This window comes from Sciurus carolinensis, chromosome 1 (genome assembly GCF_902686445.1).
Source record: "Sciurus carolinensis chromosome 1, mSciCar1.2, whole genome shotgun sequence".
Lineage (NCBI taxonomy): Eukaryota > Metazoa > Chordata > Mammalia > Rodentia > Sciuridae > Sciurus > Sciurus carolinensis.
The window spans coordinates 9,566,030-9,589,924 of NC_062213.1; the positions used below are offsets into that span (position 1 = coordinate 9,566,030).

The 23,895-nt window shown below is 58.2% G+C and overlaps 1 protein-coding gene across 1 annotated transcript in view; it reads left to right on the plus strand.

Moving 5' to 3' along the window:
• Nucleotides 1-23,895, plus strand: part of Ndrg1 (N-myc downstream regulated 1) — a 49,670-nt gene that overhangs the window by 17,317 nt on the left and 8,458 nt on the right. Inside the window, exons 4-12 of the mRNA XM_047559287.1 lie at nt 11,383-11,488; nt 13,351-13,471; nt 15,612-15,674; nt 16,354-16,414; nt 17,280-17,366; nt 19,305-19,361; nt 21,909-22,012; nt 22,833-22,889; nt 23,576-23,627. Of these exons, the coding sequence (XP_047415243.1) occupies nt 11,383-11,488; nt 13,351-13,471; nt 15,612-15,674; nt 16,354-16,414; nt 17,280-17,366; nt 19,305-19,361; nt 21,909-22,012; nt 22,833-22,889; nt 23,576-23,627 (708 nt within the window). The remainder of the gene's footprint in view (nt 1-11,382; nt 11,489-13,350; nt 13,472-15,611; nt 15,675-16,353; nt 16,415-17,279; nt 17,367-19,304; nt 19,362-21,908; nt 22,013-22,832; nt 22,890-23,575; nt 23,628-23,895) is intronic.

A 23,895-nucleotide genomic window follows, 5' to 3' on the forward strand; every position in this document is an offset into this window, starting at 1 on the left:
CCCTCGTGGCTGTGCAGCCGGCATGCAGAACGTGTGTGCTAAGCCACACTGTGCCCCAGGCCCTGGACTTCTGGAAGATGTGTGGGCCCTTTACACTGCAGGGCACACCCACTGATCCCTGGCACCCTGTAAAGTAGGACTCCTTGTGTCCATTCTTACGGCAGAGGAAGCTGAAGCTCAGAGAGTTTAGGTGACCTGGCCCACGGTCTCAGAGCTGGCTCAGCTTTTTCCTTAAAAACGTGCTTTTACCGTCACAATGAGAGTGGGGGCCTAAGCCGGGGGGAGCAGCCACCTGCGTGCTGTTCAGGAGACAGGCACTTTGGTCCCGCGAGGAACGACAGGGTGGGCTGCCCCTGGATGCTGTCCTGTTCCAGTGAGTCCTCAGCCTGGGCCCTCCTCACCGTCAGGGCACCCGGGAGGAGCCGGTGACTCCCCCAGGACCCTGATAGAAGCAGCCAGCACACAGGGCCCTCTCCCTCCTGCCGCTGACCCAGTGTGCACTGCGCCATGTCTGTCCCGACCTCCTCAGGCCCGCAGTTGGAGAATTCAGGCCAGATCTGGTTTCTCTGCATGTTGGGAATGAGGAAATGAGCCACCGGCACCGTGAGCCTGGCCTGAGGTCTCGCCCCTTGGTCAGCCGGTGCCGGCGCGGGTCCAGCTGAGCCCTGCAAGCTCCGTGCCCTGCAGCAAGTTTCTGGACCTCCCTGCACTCAGGTTATCCTCCCTCTGTGGAATTAACACCATCCTCATAGCTAGTGCTTCTGAGCACCTACTGTGCGCCCAGGGCGTCACAAGCTTGTCACATTTGGTTTCTTTAACGAAATGCACTCATTTAATCTTCACAAGAAGCATGGGCAGGGGGTTCTGGTGTCCTCTCTTACAGCTGGCAGAACCTCCAAGTCATCAAGTGGTGACACGTGGAGCTGGAATACAGAGCCCCCCCTCCCCTGGCTTGTCGCCCTCCCCCTGCCCCAGTGCTAACTCAGACACGAGTGGAATTAGGGCACGCCCACAACTCGAAAGCAAGGGCCACCCTCTGCAAGAAGGCAGGGTGCAGGCCCGGGTGGGCACAAATGACCCTTTTAGTCTTGGAATCCTGAGGGATTCCAGGATTATCTCATCCAGCTATCAGGGTCCAGCCGGAGGAACCAAGGGATGGACGAGGGGAAGTCAGTCCTTCATCCAGGCTGTGTGAGGGGCTTCTGGGAGTTGTGACCTCTGATCCTGCTTCTAATCTTTTCTTTCTTTTGCACTCACGTCCCAGGGCAATTAGAGCTATAGAACTGCAGCAGCTGTCGCCCGGAGCCCTAGATGTTCAGCGGGCTCTGTGGCCCCTGCAGAGCTTAGGTGGACAGCCCCAGGGCCATCTGATCATTCGGGGCCAGGCTGGGCCCCTCCAGCCTCTGTCTGCAGGAGCCACCCTAACCTAGTTCTCTGTCACTGGAACAGAGTGCGCCTCCCTGGGAAGCAGCCCCCGGGCTCTGTGGCTGGTTGTCTACCTGGAGTTGTGATTATCCATCCTCCTGAGGGTCCAGGTGGCAACCCAGAGCTAGGAGGAGGGGGCTGCAAGCTCTGGGGACCCAAGCATATTGCTCCCCCTCCAGCCTCAGTTTCCTGATCTGGGAAGTGGGAAGGTACTGCCGCCCAGTTGAAGAGGCTGTGTGGGGGACAGTGGTGTGACTCCACATCAGTGCTGGTCCGAACACGACAAACCCGTCCCTGCCCACTGTGGATGGGACCGTCAGTACTCGTCTTTCTGAGACTGGCTCGTTTCGCTCCGCTGCGGGTCCTGGAGACTTGCGCCTGCTGTAACGTGTCAGGGTTTCCTTCCTTGTGCAGGCCCTGTGTCCTCGCACAGTGCTCATCCACTCATCCGTTCCGGGACACGTGGGTGGCTTCCACGTTTTGGCTCTGTGTATGAACACGGGTGTGCAAATACCTATTCTAGACTCTACTTTCAGTCCTTTATAACTAGTACTGGGGTTGCTGGAATGTGGACATTGCAGATTTTTAAAACCCTGCAATACTGGCAACAGGAAGACTCCACGGGAAAGCAAGGGAAGCCGGGAGCAGGCTGACCTGAAGGGGGCTCAGGCCGCAGGGGCGAAGGAACTGCACCCTTAGGACACTGGGGAAGTGGGGGTCCCCGGAGGAGCCATCGGTAGCCGGCTGAGGTCAGGGTGGGATTTGCACGCATCCTGCCCCAGGCCTGGGCTGCCTCTTAGTTCATCCTGAGCTCTCCCGGGAGGGCGGGCATCTTTTCCTCTGTAACCCCTCCTTCCTTTCACAAATGCCCACTTTGTGACTGGTCTCAGGTGCTGAGGATACAGTGGCGACGTGACCGGCAGCACCCTTGTATCAGGAACTGAAATTCTAGAAGAGCTCGGCATTAGTGAGTGCAGAATGTGTGCCGGGCTTAGTCCAGTGTCCCCGGTGCCGAGCTCCTCAGCGCACAGATGGAGACGGTGCAGCCACTGGGCTGGGAGAGGGAGGGCTGGGCCTCAGGCCATGTGCTCCAGATCCCCTGCCTGCAGCCTCTGCCCTGAGTCCCCTCGAGGGCCAGAAAAACACACTAAGCACAGTTTAGCAAGGGGAGGCTCCGGCCATGGAGGCTGCTTGAAGACAATGGTGGGACTGATCCGTAGTCAAGGGGAGAGGCACGGTGGGCACTTAGGCCAGGGCTGGTGCTGGACAGCAGAGCTTTTGAGAGGTGACATTGAATGAGACCTGAGGGTAGATGGAGCCAGTCAAGCGACAGGAGCTTAAGCATAGCTCATCGCAGGCGGAGGCAGCAAGCAGCACATGCCTGGGCCCCTCTGGCCTGAATTCTGGACCTTCCAAGGGCAAAGAGGGGTTACCTTGTGAGCTGTTAGGCTCCAGCTCACCATGAATCATGATATTTGAGCTGAATCCGAGCTTGAGTGACCATTAACGAAGATTATCCTGGGGTAAAACTACTCATTTGGACATGGCTCGCAGACCTAGGTGTCTGGCAGTATTGATGAAGGTCTACCCCAGATTTTCAGGGTGGTGATCCTGAACACTGAGTCTCCACTGTCAGTCGTGAGGTCAGTGCAGGATTTCCTTCACCAGGCACCATGCAGTGTCAGATACTGAGCACAGGACCGGGAGCTGAGGCTGATGGAGCCGGGGTCAGGCTGACTGGATGCTCTTTCTGACCTTGGCGTTCACATAGGATCCAGCAAAGCCATGGGCACCTGCCTGCCCGGGACTGCAGTGTCCTCCGACAGCCAGACTGGCGCCCAGGGCCTGCCTCGCTCTCCTCAGTCTCCTGGGACACATTCTGTCATCCCCACTTTACAGATGAGGAAACTGAGGCTTCTCCACAGCCAGCAGCAGTGAGGGGCCCCTGCTGATCCCAGCCGTCTGAGGCAGGCCTGCTCTCTGGCCCCTGAGACCTTGCTGTGGCCCCAGCCCTGGCCTCAGGACTAGCTGTATTCCCCTTAGCGGTTTCTTTTGAGAAGCCTGGAGTGTCGTTGGCTTAGTTCACTGCGTCCAGGACTCCAGTTGCTGCCCCGCAGTGGCACTCTGCATGTACCTCTTTGTCTACTTACCACGTTAGGTGCCCTGCGGCCAGGTCCTTGGAATTGGGAGTCTCACTGCTTTCTCCGCTGTGTGCGTCTCTGACAGCAGCCCAGGTCATTGCTCATCAAATAGCTGGTGCTTTGGCATTTGGGCTCACATGGCGGACTCCCTGTCCTTTCCTGATGTGGTCAAGACTTTCAGCGTTTAAAAAATGTTTCCGCGAGTCAAACACACCCTGTAGGCCCGAGCTCCGCAGAAGCTGCCGAGTGTGTGCCGCTGAGCTGTTGACAGCCCGTCTAGGGGACAGCTCGGCTGCTGGAGCAGAGGCGCCCTGGCCCTCTCCCTGGCTGGCATCACCTTAGGGGTCTGCTGGTCTGGGCCATGCTCTAGGGCAGACTGGTGGGTGATGTGCATGGGAGGTTCTGCCCGCTGCTCTCTGGACCCTGCACCCATTCTGGAGCCCTCTGCCCCGGCGGGGCGGCTACTGGCCTGAGACACCAGGCTACAGGAAGGCTGCGGTTTGATCTGACCCGCGAAGGCTCTGGCACCAGGTCCAGGCAGTTGTGTGTGCAAATTTGATGAGGGGGAGGGTTGGAGCATTTGGGGCTCTGGCTTATTTTCTTTGGCTAGAATCCAGAACCCAGACCATCAGAACTGGCAGGGGGCTTTGAGATGGTCCCAGCCTACCCCTCCTGCTCAGATGAGGAGGCTTTGTTTCAACTCCCTCCTCTTTGCCTCCACACTTCCTGGACTGGGCAGGAGGGATTACTCTCCTCTGCAGAAGAGAGAGCAGTCTGAAGATGTGTGGGGAACTTAGAATGAGATTGTCCAAAATCTAGGTCCAGCAGGCTCCCGAAAATGTAGCGGTCGTGGAAGTCATGATGACTGACGGCTCTCCAGCACAAACTGTACCCCAGAAGCGGTGCTGAGACCCCACCCCACCTTGTCTCAGTCCTGCAGCAGCAGCCATATAAGGGAGTGCTCGCCTCCTGGAAGGTAGACGCAGGAAGACCTAAGGGATTTGCCCTGTGTCACAGTGAGGAGATCGATGGCAGAACCCTCAGCCCGGCCGGAGCCAGTCCATACAATGAGTTTCTGGGAGGGCGGCAGAGCTGCCTCCACTGCCCATAACCCCTCGCTGGGTGGCTCCCTGTGGCCCAGGTCGCCTTTTCTGTTTGCTTCGCTCTTTCCAGTTCCTTCCACCTGCATCTTGCGTTACTCAGATGGTTTGGTTTCCATGGGAATCCACGTTTGTGTGCTCACCAGGGCTCTCTGGGAAATGAGCTGATGCTCCCCACAGGGCCTGGTGTGGGGGAGAGGGGCAGGGGCAGCCCAGCTGGTGGGCAGGGTCTCCCAGGTCTGGCGCTGGGTCCCGGGAGTGTGGTCCTTGTCAGGGGCCTGATTCTTTCCCCTTTCCTCGGACGCACATCGGCTCAGGGGAAAACAGAAACGGTGACCTTTTGCGAATCTCGGTCTGTCCACACAGTAGTCTCTTGTTTGCCTCCTGAGTGAAGGTGCACAGATGCAGACAGAAGCTGGAAATCCTCAACCCACCAGTTCCCGTCAACCCCCGCCCCCCGCCCCACTTCCTGGCAAAGCACAGCAAACCAGGGGACAGATGGCAGAAGCCCTCATCTGGGTCAACACAAAATAAGGCTTTGAGAAATAGAAATAGCACAACTGCAGTTTCTGCCCTCTTCTGTGGGTTCCCTGGATGCCTTCCTGCTGGAACGGAAGGGTGCCTGTCCACCAGGTCCCAGGTGGGACTTGGGGCCGGTCATCGACGCCTGTCAGGCTCTGACACTGACCCACATAGACCCTGTCTCCAGGGGCTGCATAGAGGCCTGGGTGGCTAGTGGGGTGTCCAGACCCAGCAGTGCATCACCACTTGCTGGGCCTCCCTGCAGCTGTTTTCACATCTGTAAACCAAGGGAGGGTGTTTGCCTTGGAGTGTCTTGAACATGAACCCACAGGGCCTTGGACTCGGCCTGCAGCCCTAGGCCTCCTGTGCCCACACGGTTGGTCCTCCTTTCTCTTTCCCCTTATCCCAGAAAGACTTTGCTCCTGGTTCTTTTCTCCTCGGGGAGCCAAGGCCTGCAGTGCGTGATGCCTTCTGCTGTCGCAGCCTGTTGCCCTGCCAGGCTGTCTTGTCAAGAGGACAACATTAAAGGACACTGAGGAACGAGGGCAGCCTCTGGTCCAGCCCAACCTCCTGAGGTTTCCAGGTGTCCCCATGGGCCTGCCACAGTCGGGAGGGCCCGGTCATGGCTTTGGAAGCCTGTCCTGAATATTTGCATGTGCCCCCGGCACCTGCTCAGCCGTAGCGACTGAATTTAAGTACTGCCCTGGTAGTGCGGGGCCAGACCTGGCTGCAGTGTTCGCTGGCGAATAGGTGACTGTCGGGCTCCTCCCCTGCTCCCCAGCTGCTCCCCAGTCACCCTTCCTGCTTACAGCTGTACCCACCCCTCCTCACTCTGGATACAGGAAGAGCTAGGAGGGCCGGGGAGGGGCTTGTTGTTTTATGAAGATATGGGGTACGTTCTGGCACTCTCTGCAGCCTCTGTGATTGGCCTGGGCTTGATGCAGGGTCCGCTTCCTTGGCCTGTCTTTCCATAGAGCACCCCCTGCTCTGGCCCCAAAACTTGATTGACAGGGGAAGGGCCACCTGCTGACGTAGAGCCTGAGTAAGCGTCTTCCTCTTAGAGCCCAGTGTGGCAAGCGTCCGCCTGTGCCTGCCCAAAGGAGGGGGTTATGAGGGCGTGGCTGCTGGTCTCTGTGCCCCGGATGGTCCAGCCCCTTGACCTGCGCCATCAGGCTGCTCCTTGCCATGTCACGGTAGTCATCTCGGGCGTAGCTGTGCATGATGCGTGACGGGGAGGGTGACGCTGTCCCAGCATGGTTTTAAGAGCAGCTCTGGGGAGCAGGCAGGCTGGTTATTGACCTCCATTTACAGTTCAGGGAAGGGATTCTCAGAGAAAACCAATTATTTGGCCAAGGGCACATGGCGGATGTGTCATTAGGATTAATATCACTCAACAAACGGTGCCCTCCCCAGGAAATGTTCGCTGTTCCTGCTGACCTGGAAGACCTAGTCTAGCAGGCCGTGAATGTCACCCAGCCCCAGGCTCCTTCCAGCTTCCGGTTCTGTCTTCCTGACTAGCTTCTGTGCTTTCCTGTATAACATGGCTGCTGAGTCCCCGAGCAGCTCATCCATGTTCCAGGTAGGAAGTGGGTGGAAGGGCAAGAGGAAAAAAGTTCCCAGGTTGATTCCTAAAAACAAACAAACCAAACTCTCCATGAAGCCCCAGAAAATTCTGCTGACATTTTTCTGGCTGGGACCAAACCTTCTGACCATCTTCAGATGCAAGGGAATGGGGAGAGAGTGTCTCCAGGCATGATCTGTTTGGTACACAATTGGAATTCTGTTGTATAAAAGAAGGGAGTAGCTGTTTGGGACGACAAACAGCCACGACCTGCCATGGAGCTCCCACGCCAGGAGTGGCAGCCCAAGAGAGGAGATCTTCTAGGTACAAAAGGGGGGGCATTTCTCCACTCACCAGCTTAGAGGCAGTGTAGACTGCAGCAGCAGGTGCCGTGTTTGCTGCTTGCTGGCTCATAGGTGGTGTAGACGGTGTCGGTCCTGAAGAGGCCCTCTGGGCTTGCCAGTGCTCCAGGAGGTAGCTGTTGGGCAGATGTTTGGGTCCAGTTCAGTGCTACAGAGCAGGGAACCCGAGGCGTGGCATGTGTGTGGCGTGTGGTGGGGAGGGCCTCTTGCCGCCCACACATCTGCCCACAGGACATGCGTAACTGTAGTCGGGGGCACATGCAGCTTCAGCCAAACACAGGAGAAGGTCTTACTGCTCTGACTGTGCTGTGTGGATTTCCAGTACTTGGAGTTGCCAGGACTGTAGTCAGATCAATGCGGGTAGCCTGATCTGCCGCATCCACTGCAGTTTGCATAGCAAGCTTTCCTGGCCCTTCTTCGCACCGCCTAATACAGGGATGCTAAAGAGCAGGCTTCGACGTTGGGCTGTCCAAATCCACGTGTGGCTCAGCTCCTTCTCCACATTCCAGCTGCACTACCTTGGGCAAATTACTTAACCTCTCTCAGCCTCAGTCTCCTCACCTGTGCAGAACAGGTGGTCGTTTCCTGAGGGAGTCTGGGGATTCAGTGAGAGCACGTGTAAGATGCTCAGGCAGGGCCTGGGGTGAGCTTCCATGGCTGAGAAGGTCCTTACTGCCACCACTGTGGCCACCACTCTGCACCTTGAGCGAGTAGCCTCATAAAGTCTTGCAGAACAGGTGGATGAAAGAGCAGTGCGGCCTGGCTTTTGTCCCGTGTCGTCCCAGCTGGGTGAGGTCCCTCGCGTAGGGAGTTGCAGTCTGCCTCCGAGCAGTGCAGCCAAGTGGGGGTTCTGGTTGGGGAGGAGGGGGACCTGTGTGTTCCCCCCACTGTCCCAGCAGGGGGTGCCTTCCAGTGAGCCCGAGCCAGGGTCCTCCCCCATCGGCTGGAGGACATGCGGAGCTTCTGGTGCCTTGTCTTGGTGAAAACATGGGAGACGCGACAGGTTTCTCCCTGTGGGACCCTGGGTGCTTCATCCTCACAGGGACGGGAGGACAGAGCGTTCCTTTGGGACTGAAGAGGACAATGGTGTGTGTTTGTGGCTATTTTAATTCTCCCATTCAGTCTCAGACATGGTCTTCCTGGCTTTGGCCAGTGGGGAGAGTGGGCCAGGGCAGGCTCAGAACGGCGTGAGCGCTCGTGGGTGACCGAGGCACAGGCTCTGGTGTGCCCAGCGTCACAGCGACCTCTCTTCTTTCTCCTCTTCCTTCATGTGTGGGCTGGTGGGCCTGGAACTCGGCAGGGGTGATGGGGGCCAGCAGGACACAGGACCCTGCAGAGAATACTACTGCGGCAAGCTGGTGACCTTGGGGAAGTCACCTAGGTTTCTCCACCCATAGAACTGGTCTGGCAGGTGTCCCTGTGGCTGTGTTAGGAACCCTGCCGGGGCCTTGGTGGCCCTCCCCGAGCTCACTTGCGACCAGAGGCAGCCTGCACCTGTGTGCCCCTACGTCACTTCCACTTCCTGAGCCTGGGGTTGTCTGTAGCCAACGCCTCTGCCATCAGGACCTGCTCAGGCAGAAGGTCGGGGCGGGCCAAGGCAGTGGCCATGGCAATGACCTGTGCTCCTTGGTGAAGGCCAGCCGGGTGGGCTACACGGCCGCTCGCTGGTCCTGGGTGTGTCCGGAAGGGCTTGCTGAGTCTGTGGCAGCCAGGGAGAGGCGGTAGAGAGTAGATCCAGAGTGGACCAGTGCTCTCGTGGAGGATGTGCTTTCCCAGGGCTAATGTGGACATTACTGAGGGGTCTCAGGTTCTGCCAGTGGACCCTGAGCCTCTGCATGCAGACAGCTGTGCCGGGGCCTAAGCATGGAACAAGGCCCAGCTGGCCTTTCCTCCTCTGACTGATGTGTAGACTGTTCCAGTTAAAATTCATAATTTATAAGATCACCAAAGAAATGAGCTGAAATCTGTTCCCAACCCCGCCCCGGGAGGTGCATCGGCAGTGTACAGTGGGCTAGGTGTCCCCGCTCTGCCCCTGTGTTTCAGTTCTGCGCTGCATGTGCCAGGGAGCCCTTCCTGGGGTGGCTGTGTTCCTCCTGCATGGGGTGGTCTCCACCTCTGGGAGCCCGGTGGAGGCCACTCTCTCCCATCTTGGAGGTGAGGACCTTAGGGCTCAGAGGGATGGGCAGCGTAGAAGGCAGACTTGGAGCCCGATGTCTGCAGGCACAGGGGACTGCCTGGCTTGGCCTATTTTTAGAAGGAGCCATGTGGGTCAGCCGGGGAGACAATAAAGAATGTGGCCCCATAATGAGCCATTGTTCCCATGGTGGCTTCAGGGCCGGGCAGATGATCTGTGGCCCCACTGGGCTGGGCCGTTGCTGCAGAGGCTATGGATTTTTCCAGTGTTTGTTATGGGCAGGAAAGAGGTACTGGGCCCTGATGGAAAGAGGAAGGGGACGGGGACGGGGTGAGCTCTGAGATCCAGGACACTTATTTTGGGGTGACAAGGTAGATGACTCAGGAGGACCCTGTTCTGGTGGGCCTGGGCCCGCAGGGAGCCGGCCTTCCTGTCGCGTGCCCGTGCGGGCGCCATCTCCTGGCCAACCCTCCTGCATCCCCGGGAGCTTCAGCTTCCCCAATCCACCAGGGCACAGTGGGAGCCCCAGACTGGCTTGCTTCACTCCGCCGCCGTGAGTGCTGGAACCCTGCGTCCCTCTGCCTGGGATGGGGACACGAGTTTCACGTTTTTGTTAAAATAATACCGAGATTTCATCCTGAGGTGGGACCTGGGGTCAGGTCCTCAGTTGGGGCGCCACTGGTTTTATGGGATTCCGGAGCCTATCTGGCTCTTCCCGCAGCCCCCTGGTGGGTGACATCCTCTTCTTCAGCTCCTGCAACCCTGAGACCCTCCACCACCTCCTACAGCTTTGTCTTGTTAGTTCTCATCGACCTTAAAGACTAAGGAGCCTGGTGTTTAACTGGCTGCAGTTGAATCAGCTTAAGTCTCACAGCACGGGCAGCAGAGGTGCGATCTGCCTGTGTAGACGGTGGGGATGGCCAGGTCCCAGTGCCCACAGGAGATCATGTGCGAATCAGGGAGCCTCCCCCGACCCCTGCGCAGCACAGCCTACTGTATGCTGTGGGTCTCCAACATCCCCAGGAGGTGGACGGGTACCCAACGGCCTTCCATGTTGCCAATGGGGGGCCACTTGCCCAAGCTGAGAGGGCTCCACCCCACCCTTCCGTCTCACACGAGGCTGTGGACTCTGAGCTTGCTCTCTGTAACCAGGCAATGGCTGATGCAGCTCACCTGGACTGGCTGTAGGACAAGGTCAGTGTGGGGCGCTGGGGATCCTGCTTGAGCGTGCAGTTGGGCAGTTGCCTTGCTGGGAGAAGAGCCACCTGACGCTGTGGCGTTGGGGGAGAGGAGGAGGAGAGGGTCATGGTATCATTTAGGACTCCCCGTCAACCCCCAATGACTTACGTGGGGCTGGAAGCCGTTGCCCACTGGGCTGTTCCCGGTGGTGGCTGCCGTTGCAGAGAGCTCCTCTTTTCCGTCTCTGGGCTGTCTGGATGTTCCTCGGCAGGCCCCTGTCCTCGTGGTAACAGTATGGCTGTTGCAGATCCCAGCCTCTTCGCCTCGCTCTGTCCAGTCCCATCCGCTTCTCCAGTGGTTGGCTCTGATCCGCTTCTCCCAACTCACGTCCTGGCCACCAGCAGAGTGGAATGCAGGAATTGGCTTCGGACTGTGAAACGGGGAGGAGTGAGCGCAGACCTCCTGGGGGAGAATGGGGTGAATCCCCAAGGGAAGCCGGGCGCTTTTCTGGGGAATAGGGAGCGAATTCTGGGTGACCCCAAATCCTCAGACAGGAGCACAGTGATAACCTATGGGACAGGGGAGGTGCGCGGGCGGGAATCAGGGAAGCTCAGCCTTAAAGGCCCTAGTTTTCTGGGTGGAAAAACAAAGCCCACTGCAGAAGGCGCCACAGGACGGCCCTTCCCTGGCCGTCTGTGCAGTGGGCCTGCGCCGGGCTCTTCCCTCTGCCTCCTGCTGCTGCTCTCCCACCCCTCCCTTCCCCTCTGCCTCTCCTCCTGGGTGTGGTTCCCCCCAGAAAAATCTGCTGCCTGAAACTCAGGCTCCAGTGGCCCTAGGAGCTGTGTGCTTGGCGCTTCCTCCAACACCGTTGGAAACACGCTGGTGCCAGCAGGTAGGCAGTGCAGCCACGCTGGCGCCCGGACCCCGTGTGACAGGCCCGTCTGCTGTCTTCCCTCAGGAGCAGGACATCGAGACTCTGCACGGCTCCCTGCATGTCACGCTGTGCGGGACCCCCAAGGGGAACCGGCCCGTCATCCTCACGTACCACGACATCGGCATGAACCGTGAGTCTGAGGAGCCTCATTCCCTGGTTGTGGGGTCATGGGTCAGCTGGTTGTCTGGTCCCCCAGGAAAGACTGGGAGCTGGCTGTCTCCTTGTGTGGGGGTCCTCGGAATCATTTGGGGAGGAGCTCTTGCCACAGCCCAGAAAGGCCTTGCATGCAGTGCTCATGGGACTTGCACTGTCTTTGCACCTGGAGCACAGGGGGCCCTCTGCCGCCTGTGACAGTGACTTAAACTTGCATGTGCAATGCTGTTTAATGTGATCAGAGTTGTGACACCTTCAGCACAGGCCATTTTCATCACTCTAGGAAGAAATCCCATGCCCTTCATCTAACATCCCTGACCTTCCCACTCCCCGCCCACTGATAACCACATTTACTTTTGGTCTCTGTGAATTTGCTTCTTCTGGAATCTTATATAAATGGACTCAGATAGTATGTGATCTTTGGTGACTGGTTTCTTTCAGAATGTCTTCCAGATTCATACATGTAATAGCTTGTATCAGTTTTTCATTCTTTATGGCAGAATAATATTCCACTGAATGGACATACCACATTTCTTTATCTGCTCTTCAGTTGATGGATATTGGGCTCTTTCTACTTTGGGCTCTTATGGATGGATAGTGCTGCTCTGTAGGTTTAGACATTGAATTCTTTAGGTTACCAGATAGTGTTACCATGTGGGTGACCTATTTTTCATAAAGGAGTAAAATAGGATCTATCCACTGTTATGATGATCTCTAACAGTGATGTTTCTGCGGTGAGTCAGAAGGCACTTCGTCCTGAGCTGGAGTATGTGCTGGAGGGTTGCTGGATTGGGTTGAGAACTGCCTCATTGACATGTTTTCCTATTGCATGTTCATCCTTCCGGCTGGGGACGAGGTCAGTCTCTGGAAGCCAGGTTCCCTTCATGCTCACTCTCTTTTGTCTCGTGCCTTCCCCATCTGTCCCCTGCCAGGAACTGTAGTAGACCTCATCTGTTTCACTGGGCGCTTGCCTCAGAAGTGCCGCCTCCCGGCTCAGCCCACTGTTAGCTGCGGTAGGCGCAGTGCTGTAACCAAAGGCCCCACGACCTCTGTGGTTTAGCAGACCCTGCTTTTCTCCTCTCTTGTGTAACTATTCGGGAGGTATTCGGTGACACGTGTTCCATGTGTTGATTCAGGAACCTAGGCTCCTTTTAACCAATAGTTCTGCCATCCCTTGGGTCCTCAGAGGCTTCTGCAGGCTCCTCTGGTCTGGTAGGTGAGTGGAGAAGACAGAAAAAGTTAGAGGTTTGAGTGACAGGTGTGGAGAGAAAAGAGCATCGCGTGATGTTGACCAGAAACCAATCACATGACAGCCTGTAGTTGCAGTGGACCCTGGGAAATGTAGTCCAGCTGTGTGCCCAGCAGGCAAAGGTTTGCAGGCCCCCAGCGGTTGGTAGACTCACCCTAGGACATGCAAGTGGAGGGCTCATAGTTTATTTACTGTGCTTCTCTTTGTCTGAAGATTATGTGTGCCCTGGTCAGCCCCCGGGCGATTGGCCTAGGAGACCCAGGGAGAAAGGGTCCACCATGGAGGCCGTGGCTGGGGAGGAGGCGGGAGCCAGGCCACAGTCCCTGCCAGCACCAGCGGCAAGCTGAAGCTTCTGCTGCACGGCAGTGGGGTTTATCTCCCATCTCCGCCCCCATTTCCGCTCCCAGCCCGGGACTTATTCTTGCCTTCATCCCCAGGGGAGCGTAGAGTGGACGGCAATGTCCGCATCCTTTCTTAGGAGCCCCTCGCCCCCCGCCGAGTAGGAGTGAAAGCAGAACAGGGGCTCGGGCTCTGCCTCTGAGTTTCTCTCACCTACCTGCTTTCCCGTTCCTCCCCGGCCTGTTCTCCAGACAAAACCTGCTACAACCCCCTCTTCAACTCCGAGGACATGCAGGAGATCACCCAGCACTTTGCCGTGTGCCACGTGGATGCCCCTGGCCAGCAGGACAGCGCCCCATCCTTCCCCGTGGGGTGAGACAGGGGCCCTCCTGCCGCAGAGCGCGCCGGGTGGAGTCCAAGGGTGGGGAGCACCAAGCTGGCTTTGAAATTTCCAATCATGGTGAATCATATGTACTGTTTTAACCATTTTTGTGGTTATCTATGTCTTGTCATAAAATTGACCATTTTCACCATTTTTAAGTTCACAGTTGGTGGCGTTAAGTACATGCAAAATGTGCCACCATCTCGAGGACTTTTTAATCACCCAGAATGTGCCCGTTGAGCACTGACCCCCTGATTCAGGCTAGGCGGGCTTTACGACAGGTGTGCTCACCTGCGCAGGACCAGCTGCTCAGGGGGAAAGAGAACCTAGACAGTTGAGAAGCAAGAGAGTGGGAGGGAAGCAATACTAGCGAAGCACCTCCTTGGGCCAGGCTTCAAGATGGTTACTTAAAAATGTCATTGGCACCTACTGCTTCTGGCCAGTGGTCTCTGGCTGGTATTGTGAGCTCTGTTTTCTACTTGAAGAAATGGAGGCCTGGAGGGGTTAACCACCTTGCTCCAGGTCACATCGCTGGGCTGGGGAGTCTGCTGCCTGAGACTCACGTCCTCCTGGGAGCACCTGAATGCCTTGTCCAGGCTGCTGGCCCGGCCCAGCCCTCCTTAGGTCCGTGTGTATGTGGGGGAGGGGGCTTCCTTGGCATGCAGGCTTCCAGCAGATGTCCTTTCTCCTTAGTGACCAGAGTTCTTAATTATTAACCTTTATCCGAGAGGAGGGGAAGGGACACTCACCTCTTAAGGTAAAAATCCTTTGAAACAAAGGGACACAGTTAACTGTCAACCAGCAGATGTGCCCCCAGGTGGGACCAACTTCTGGAAAGACTCGGGGTAAAGCAGAGGCTTCCAGCTCCCCTGGGGGGTCTTAGAAGTAAGCCCCCCAGTCATTTTTATTCAGGGGATCTGGAGACCAACATGTAGGATGGTTTTCCCCAAGTTTACCAGGTGACCAAGAGGGAGTAGGTGGGGACCAGTGCTGGGGAGGGATCTGGCTTGTTCCTGCTGCCTGGAGCCGGCTTGGAGGGCCTGGGTGACATCCCAACATGCTGAGGCTGAGTCAGCCCTGCAGGGTGGGGACCCTGCTGGCTCCTGGCTCTGGAGTTCCCGCCCTGCACAGGAATCCCATTGTCCCCTGCTGCGCACCAGACCTGGGGAGCAGGGCGGAAGCAGAAGCTCCTGCAGTTGGAAGCGGCTTCCCAGGGTCCTACGGGGAGCTTCTGGCTCACACCGAGCTGTGGCCACTTTGAGGGGCTAATGTCTTTGCGTCCCTCCCTCCTAAGGCTGGCCTCTGATGGCTGGGGCCACAGCGTCCAGCTCTTTCTGGCTCTTTGCGGGGCTTCTGCACATGCTGGTCCCTAGAAAGCATCTCGACGCTCTTCACTCTTGAGGCTGAGAGCCCCGGAGTCGCTTCCCCTCCCTGCCCCCCGGAGCAGAGCGGACCTTCCTGTCTGGGTGTCCCCTCTCGGCCCTCGGGTTCCCTGCGTAGCCCTGTCATGTGTCATGCTTGCTGGTTCCACTGACTCACCAGCTGGCTCCTGAGCTAGGCCGTGTCTCCTGTGGCCTCACCCAGAGCCTGGCACGCGGGTGGCCGTGACTCCTGTGTTGATGGAGCTCGGCCGTGCCTGTCCCGGTCCTCCTCCCGGAGGCTGGGCCGTGGAGTGCCTTCTGGCCCACGGTGTCGCTTCCCTCCAGAGCCAGAGAGGGTAGCTGTTAAGGCCAGCCGTCCACTGGTCCTGTGCGGCCGTGTGGCCTGTCGCTCAGACCCAGTGACGTGGACAGACTTGCCTGCAGCGGCCTCGTCGAGTCTTTGTGGGGGCTTTGTGCTGGCGTGCGTGGGACTCTCCCACGGGCCTGGAAGAGAGGAAGCAACTCATAAAATGTCACTTTTACAAAATGCGAGGGGGGAATCTGCTGGGGGCGTGAGGATGGGGAAGCCCCGCACGGCAGAGGAGTGGGGTGGGCCCTATGCTGTGGGGTGCTCGGCACTGGACCAGCTGGGGCCGTCCGGGGGCCGGGGGGCTGTTGCACGGTATCCCCCAACCCACGGCGCAGCCCTGCTCAGCCCGCCCCTGCCTGCCGGGCCCGCCTCTCACTTCCTGCCCCCCATGTCCCCCAGGTACATGTACCCCTCTATGGATCAGCTGGCCGAGATGCTTCCTGGGGTCCTTCGCCAGTTCGGGTAAGAGAAGTTTGCAGAGAAGGCTGGCTCAGCCTCCTCTTCTTTCCTGGCCTTGACCTGGCCTGGCCTCTACAGTGCAGGTCAGAGTTTAAAGAAGAGACCAGGAGGGAGCTGCCGGGACACGGCCCCGCTCTTCCTCTCCCCTGGGCCTCCCAGAACCTGCACCGTCTTCTTGAGCAGTCATGGCACCTGATGACACCCCCCCACCATTCTGCCCTTGCCCGCTGTTCCTCCACCCCTTCTCTTCCCATGGAACATTCTAGAATGGGGCTGCCTGAGACCTAGCACCTCTCTCCAGTCCCTCATTTTGCTGGTGCTCCCTTTTTTCCCACTTGAGCCTTTCAAGTTAGGCTGATACTGTCTCCTGGTTCTGGTCCAATTAGTTTTTATTCCAAATTTTAGAATTCAAAATGAAGCTCAGGAGCAGGAGGGAGCAGTATGTCGATGACCTTCCCGTAAATGCCAGGCATCTCTTGGAGCTTGGCACCTGTGGGGAAGAGCAAGGGGCAGGGCGGGTCTAAGCTCCTGGTCTCTGGAGGCTTAACGCATGCTGCTTTCAGGGTCCCCTGGAGCACCGGACAGACTCAAGGAGCGGGGTCTCCCTGGGGCCGGGGGGAGTGGGAGGCGGAGGCTCCCTCGCTCTTTTCTCTGGGACCTGACCTGTCTCTCCTGCCTGTAGGCTCAAGAGCGTCATCGGGATGGGCACAGGAGCAGGCGCCTACATCCTGACCCGCTTTGCGGTGAGTCTTTGGTTATTAAAAATATTACATTTTGAATAAAATTAATTCAAGATTTAAGAAAGACATTTGGAAAGCACCACAACACCCCAAAGGGAAAAACAAATGAACTGTACTTCCGTGTCCCAAGGTGAACTGCTGGGACCTTGGCCACCCCAGCCTGTGTGAGGGGGACGTGTATTCTCTCACACACACTGGCAGCTTTTATTTTATTTCATTTTATTTCCTGTCCTAAAACCTGCACTGGTCACACTCTTCTGTCCTGGGCTACATTCCATAGTCCCCGAGTCTAGCTGCCCCTCCCGAGTTCTGCTCCACTCTCTTGTGCCCAAGGAAAGCTCCGCTGGGCTTTTGTATCATCACCCAGCGATCTTTTCAGGACGGCACGTGCCCGTTGTCTTGGGTCTGCGGTATCTTGATGCTGCCGTTGGCTGCAGGTTAGGGACGTGGACGCGAATGCAGACGGTCTGGCCGTCTCGGCTCTGAGCAGGTTAATAAGAGGTCTCAACTGGCTCCTGGGTCTCTGTACGTCCCAGGAGTAATTGAGTTGCAGGGGACGTTTCCCTAACTGCCTGGTCTGTGCACTGGGTAGGACGCTGACCCCTGCTGACAGCTGGGGAGAGTGAGGCCAGCACGCTGCAGAGACCTCCCGCTGCCCAGTGCTTCCCTCCTGCCTGGGCTCCCTCCTCTCGCAAGGCCTGATCTAGTCTTGCCTGGGCAGTGGCTGGTGGTGGACTGGAGAGCTGTGCTCTGCCCGGTACCCCACACCCGCCCTTTACCAGGAGCTTCTCTCAAGCTTCCAATTGAGTCCAGGTCTAGCATTTCAGACTGCTGGGCTGTCTGTCTCACCTGGTGTCTCTGATTGCAGCTCAACAACCCCGAGATGGTGGAGGGTCTTGTCCTGATCAACGTGAACCCTTGTGCAGAAGGCTGGATGGACTGGGCTGCCTCCAAGGTGAGGCTGAGGGCCGGGGTAGGGCAGGTGGAGGCCCAGCATGTGGAGGCCTGGAGCGCAAAGCCATACTGGATATGTATCCCTTGGCCTGGAGCAGTTTCCTCTGCTTGGCTTAGAATGGCAAACATGAGCCCTGCTATCTGTCCTCAGAACACTCAAGCAGGACTGTGCTAAGCCAGGGGTCCCACAGGACAGGGGTCCCACAGGACAGGGGTCCCCTATTCAACTCCATAAGCCTCGCTGGATTCTTAGGTATTTGCTGGGTACCAACCATGTACTAGGCTTCTCTCAGCATGTTGAATATCTTCATGAACAGAGTTTCCTGAGACGAACAAGACAAGCCTCTTAAAAATCTATGTATTGCTGGGCATGATACTGCACACCTGTAATCCCAGTGATTCAGGAGGCTGAGGCAGGAGGATTGCAAGTTCAAGGCCAGCCTCAGCATCTTAGTGACACTCTGTCTGAAAAAAGATAAAAAATGTGCTGGGGGTACCTGAGGATGTGGCTCAATGGTGAGGCACCCCTGGGTTCAACCCCTAGTACCAAAAAAAAGGAGGAAAAAAGAAAAGAATGCTTGTCTTGACGTGGCTCTTAGTCCCGGCTGTGCCCTAGGTTCACCGTGGTAGTGAGCGCACCTGTACTGGGCCTCCTCCGTGCGCTCCTTGGAGTTTACCTTGCTGCGCGTGTATTGCCCGGCTTCATGTCCTGGTGGGACTCTGCACCTCTCACAGAGGAGGAAAGTGAAGCCTGGTTGGTTAAGGAGTGGCTTAGTTCACACAAAGCTCGGGACAGAGCTGGGACTGGATCTGTATGCCCTGGACATGGTGGTCCCTGGCTTGACCCTCCCTGGGGCTGAGGCTCCTGTCCAGAGTGGGGCACAGTCTGGCCCGAGCCATAGGACAGCTGCCTGCAGGAGAAGCAGCTTGAGCTATCTCCGGGATCCCTGGCTGGCTGGCGTCCTAAGATTCCTTGTTTATCTTTGAAAAATGATTTCTGTGTTTTTTTCTTTCCCATAAAGTCCCCAGTGTCTGCCAAGGAGGGAGGGATAGTTCTGAATGAAATAGCACAAAGCCTTCGGGCTGGGGTGACCCAGCGCCCCGTGGAAGCGTGCTTCTGCCAAGTTGGGGTGGCTGTTGGGACAGCCTGGGGGTCGTGTGGGTCCCACTGCACCCCTGCCGCCCTGTGCCTTTCTTCCTGGAGGCCGCCCTTCAGCCTGGGTGACGTGACCTGCAGGAGTGTGGCCCGTGCCCTGGTTTTTCTTAGATTTTCCAGCAGAGGAAGTGACGTTCCAGTTGGCCAGTTTGGCTCCTGGACAGCTGTTGTGAGCCAGACGTGGAGGCCGGGGACACGGCCCACTGGCCGCAGTGGAGCCTGAGGCGTGTCATGGCTTTGCTCTCTGCTCCTTGCCGGCCCTGGAGGAAGGCGGCTGGGTCTGGGCCTACGCGTCAGGCCGGGTGTCTGTTGCCTTCGTAGCCCTCGGCCACTCTGCCCGGGCCACCGCTCCCTCTGCTTTCAGCTCCCAGGTTTGGAGGCCTCGGTTCCTCCTCAGTTGGCCCCTCGCTCTGGCCTGTGGCCAGCAGCACACCATGGGGGGAGCATGTGGCAGAGCCAGGCCACTGTCTCGTGTCCAGCAAGCAACAGACAAAAGGGAGCAAGAACCCAGGGTCCCCCCATCCCTTCAAGGGCAGAGCCCAGCCGCCCGAGGACCTTGCACTTGACCCCACCACCCAAAGGCACCCCCAGCACCCTGCTGGGGCCCGAACGCAGCACCCAGGCCCTTGGTGGCCATGCCTGTCCACATGCTTGGCGGGGTGTCCTGGAGAGCCGAGTGCCGGAGCGGGCAGAGCCGCCCTGCCCTGGACAGTGGGGTCCTGCTGACCTCTCTGCACTGCTGTGGACCCTGGTTTCCTACACACCTGCTCTTATTCTCCGCAGATCTCTGGGTGGACCCAAGCCCTGCCGGACATGGTGGTGTCCCACCTCTTTGGGAAGGTGAGTAGCGTGGCCCAGCGGACGGGAGCCTGCAGTGTCCCCAGGCTGCCGGTGCCCGTGGAGTGACGCGCCCTGCTGATTGACAGCAGCAGGCCCTGCGTTCTCTCTCTCTGACCACAGGCCCTTGGAAAACCTCTTGGTGAAGTACAGTGTACTGCACATACTTTTTAACAAACTTAGCGTGTGCGTGCACCTGTCAGACCATCATGGAAATGGAGATGATGAGCATCTCCATCCCCCACGAGCTTCCTGCGCCCCTGGGTGCCCGCCGCAGACAGCTCCGCTCTGCCTCTGTTGCTCTCTCGCTCTGTGTCATTGCTCAGAGTCCGCCCACGTCCTTGCGTGTTGGCCATGGTTCCTGCTGTCTCATGCTGAGTGGCGTTCTGCTGGATGGGTTTACTACTGTGTATTTTCTGTTCACCAGTCTATGGGTCTTTGGGCTTTTCCCAGTTCGGGGTTTTTACGAATGAAGTCTACAGCAAACGGATTCGTGTCTTAGCTGTATGCTGGTCTTGGCGCTGTGGACTTGGCAGGTGTGGCTCCTGGAGTCTGCTCTGGAGTGCTGTGATCTCTGTGATCACACTCTTCCATTCCCAGTTTGTGGATGAGGAAATCGAGACCAGAGAGGCTGAGTGACTTTCGTAAAGTCCAACAGTCAGGGAGCAGTACGGTGAGGATTTGGAGCCATGAGTCTGGCCCATTCTCATGACCACTGCAGGATGCTGACCGCCTGTGCTGCTGCTCTTGCCTGGCTCTCAGGTGGGCTACTGTTTTGCAGAGCTGCCCCACTGAGCGTGGCACAGCCAGGTCCCTGTGGCATGCGATGATCAGCTTGGCCTGTCTCTCGCCTTCGCCAGGGCTGGCTGCCCGGGGGTACTGTGCTGCGTGCTTGGAAGTGAGTCCAGGGTCTGGAAAAACCCGTGGTTGCCTGGCCTCGAGGTGACCTGTTCTGTTTACTGTATGGGGTGTCCACACCGCTGCCTGCCCTGGGCTGGCGCATGTGACTATCTCATGCCCTCCGGAGTCCCAGGGCAACAGAATATGCTCAGCTTTAGCGTTGGCAAGGGGTGTCTCCAGGTTCGGCCACTGTGTCAGTTCCCTGTGGCTGCTGTAAACCACTGGATCCAGAAGCAGAAACGCATCCTCTCCCAGGGCAGAGGCAGAAGGCTGAAATCCAGCTGTGGCCGCTGCCGACCCGCCGTGGGCCCAGGGGATCTTCCCCCTTCCCCTGGCTTCCAGTGGTCCTGTTCCTTGCTGTGCTTGCTCACTCTGATCTCTGCCTGTCTTCACGTGGCCTTCTCCTCCGCCTGGTTCAAATCTTCCTCTCCGTCCCCTGCTGAGGTCACTGGCCATGGGCTTGGGGCCCCTGAGACAGTGCAGGAGGATCGCATCCCTGACTCTTGGTTAGTTACATCTGCAAAGACCCCTTTTCTAAGTAAGGTCACATCCACAAGCGCAGGCTTGGGGGGATGTGGACATACCTGGGGGCCCTGTTCAGCACGCTGCAGGCTTCTCTTGTCCTCTGTGGTCATCGCAGTTGGAGAGACATTTCCTCTGCCTGCATGGGCACATTCTGGAGCTGATAGGGATCGGTAGCAATTCCGAGTCAGCTTCTCTAGCTCCCTGAAGGCGAGGCGTGAGGAGCAGCACCAGGAGTCGTCCTGACTCTACGCATAGTAGCTTGGCCCCGGGAGGTCGGGCCATGGACTCTCCCGCTGCCCGTTGCTGCCCGTCTGCCTGCATCAGAGATCCCAGCTCTGACTTGCTGACTTTTCCTTCGATAGCCACTTGGCCTCCTTCCTGCCTAAATGACTGCGGGCCATCTGCATGCAGCCTGAGCTTGTCCCTGCCCTGCCCTGTTTGCCACGGATCACATCAGATCCTTTTGTGACAGCCACAGGGTCTGCCCCTGTATGAGTGAGAAACTGAACCAGCCTGTGAGCGGTTTGTCCCAAATCGCGTTCCCGTTCAGAGAGCAGCCAGAGGGCAGAAGGCCGCTGTGGGCCTCACCAGGCTCCGGCTGCTGGGCGGGAACGAGGCTGCCCTCTTTCCAGCAACTTCCTGCTGCAGGAGATGGTTCTGATTTTTCAAGTTTAAAAATTTCAACTCCGTCAGTGAGAAAAGTAACTGCCGACGTTGGCATCAGATTGGCTAGTTTGCAAGGGACGTGGCGCACGCTTTACTGGAGTCTTATGACCTGGTGAAGTCGGCAGCACCCCGCCCCCTTCTAAGGCCACTCAGGCCCAGACAGGTAAAAGGGTTTGCCCCAGAGAGGGGCAGTGGTGGACCGAGCTCTCTGCCCAGGGGACTGGCTGCCTTCAGGTTCAGACTCCCCAGCCAGCTGGCCCTGGGGCTGTGCTGTGCCCCTCCGGTCTGGTCCCCCTGCCGCCTCTGGTCCTCACCAGCAGTGCATGGTGTTCCTCAGGCCCTCCCCGGGCTCCCGCAGGCCTCCCAGGTCCGCTTTGTGCCTGAGTAACCCGGAGGAGGGAGAGCCCTGCCCAGCCCTGGCCTGCAGCTCCATGAGTGCTTTTCCCTCTCTGAACACAGGAGGAGATGCACAGCAACGTGGAGGTGGTCCACACCTACCGCCAGCACATCCTGAATGACATGAACCCCAGCAACCTGCACCTGTTCATCAACGCCTACAACAGGTGCCGCTCCTGCCGGCCACGCGGGAGGGAGGGGTTGTGGAGCTCCCGAGGTGCAGGCCCGGCTCTGACGCCCAGTTGGCAGGACAGGGCTGTCTGCTAAGGACACCGGTTTGAAAACAGGAGCTTTGTGAGGGTCTGAGCCTCTGCCCCAGACCACGGGGCCAGGCATGTTGTCCCAAGGGAGCGTCCCTTGGCCAGGAAGGCGCAGCTGCGTACCTGGCAGAAGGTGGACGTGCCTGCCGTGGCCGACCTTTAGAAGGTGTGGCTGGGACGGAGCAGAGAGAGCAGCGAGGCACAGCCGGGGGAGGAGTTCAGGGAGGCCCCTGGGCTGAGCTGGCAGTGTGGCCCTCACACTCTGGGAAGCCACCGAGGCCGGCACAGGGAACACAGAGCAGCTCTGAGTCATCCGAGAGCGCTGGCCACCACCTGGGACCTCGGGTTGGCGAGGCGGGACCCAGTTCAGAGTGGAGACTGGGAGACCATTGGGAGGCTGGACCCTTTGTCAGGTGGGGCTCTGACCCGGGCACAGGGAGGCAGGTCCCTCTGTAGTGGAGGACACGATATGTAGTGCTGTTAAAAGTACTAACATCTGGGACAAAATGAGGTGGGATCTGCCGGGACTGTGGGCGTCCTGCCCTCCCTTGGCTGCTTCCGTGCACACCCAGAGGCTGTGGGGCGCTCACGGCCACGTGGCCCATGCAGGTTCCCGGTGTGGGTGGTTTTCCAGAAGGGCCAGGAGTGGGACCCGGGCTAGGCCCAGGGGAGCAGGGCTTCTCCAGGGCGGGTCCGCTGACGCCGATGACGCCTCTGTTGCCCGCAGCCGACGGGACCTGGAGATCGAGCGGCCGATGCCGGGAACACACACCATCACCCTGCAGTGAGTAGCTCCCCCACACTTGCAGGCGGCACCCGCCACCTGTCACCTTGCTCGTGGCCATTCCAGGGCCTGCTTGCAGAGTCTGACAGGACTCGCATCCTCGGGTGGACGCTGCAGGCCGTGGGGATGACCTGTCCCTGTGGGGTGGGGCACCACAGGGGCTGTTCTTGGAGGAGGCCCGCCAGCCTCACTCTGAGTACCCTTTCTTAAGCCACCGTGTTCGTGGCTGGGAGGGACCGAATGGCACAGAGTGTCCTGAGAGAGCCTGCAAGTCTAGGAGGAGGTGGACACCGCTGAGGTCCCACCCACCATGCCAGTGTCTCTGTGCCCCTCAAGTGCACCATGGGGTCTAGCACTGAGCGCTAGACACAGGTCACTGTCTTTGTCCTTCATGCCATTCTTATCTCTGTCTCAGTTACTGGCCATGTTCTGCTCATTGTCCCCTGAGGAGAGGGCACTCTAAATAGAAACTTCAGGACATAGAAATTCTCGGGCTGCAATTTAGACTAAGGCGTAAATGACTACTAAGCCTTTTCATCTGGAGCAGAACGGAGAATGGCAGGAGAGTGATGTCAAAGGACCTAAGATGCTGGGGACACCAGGAAGCTTCTTTAGACCCCTGGGTGCAGCCAGGTGGCCTGGGAGCGTGACCTGTGCTGAGTCCCTTCTTTCTCTCCTGACCTCAGGTGCCCTGCGTTGCTGGTGGTCGGGGACAACTCTCCTGCCGTGGACGCCGTGGTATGTGGAAGTCAGCCCCCAGTGTCCGTGGGCCATCAGTGGTCTTTGGTGCCTTTGGGGGCAGTCTCCCCTCCGCCCCTCCCCAGGCAGCCCGTTAGTGCAGGTGGTGGTTTGAACGTCACCTGGCCTCTCTCCTTGGTGGCTGCCTCCCTGGCCGCTGGCAGCCTGGCTCCTCCCTGGTGCCCCTCCCCACCGGCTTGTTTTCGTGGGTGTGATGAACACGTGGCTTCCTGGCCAGGAAATTCTCCTCTCCCGAGTCAGGTGGCTC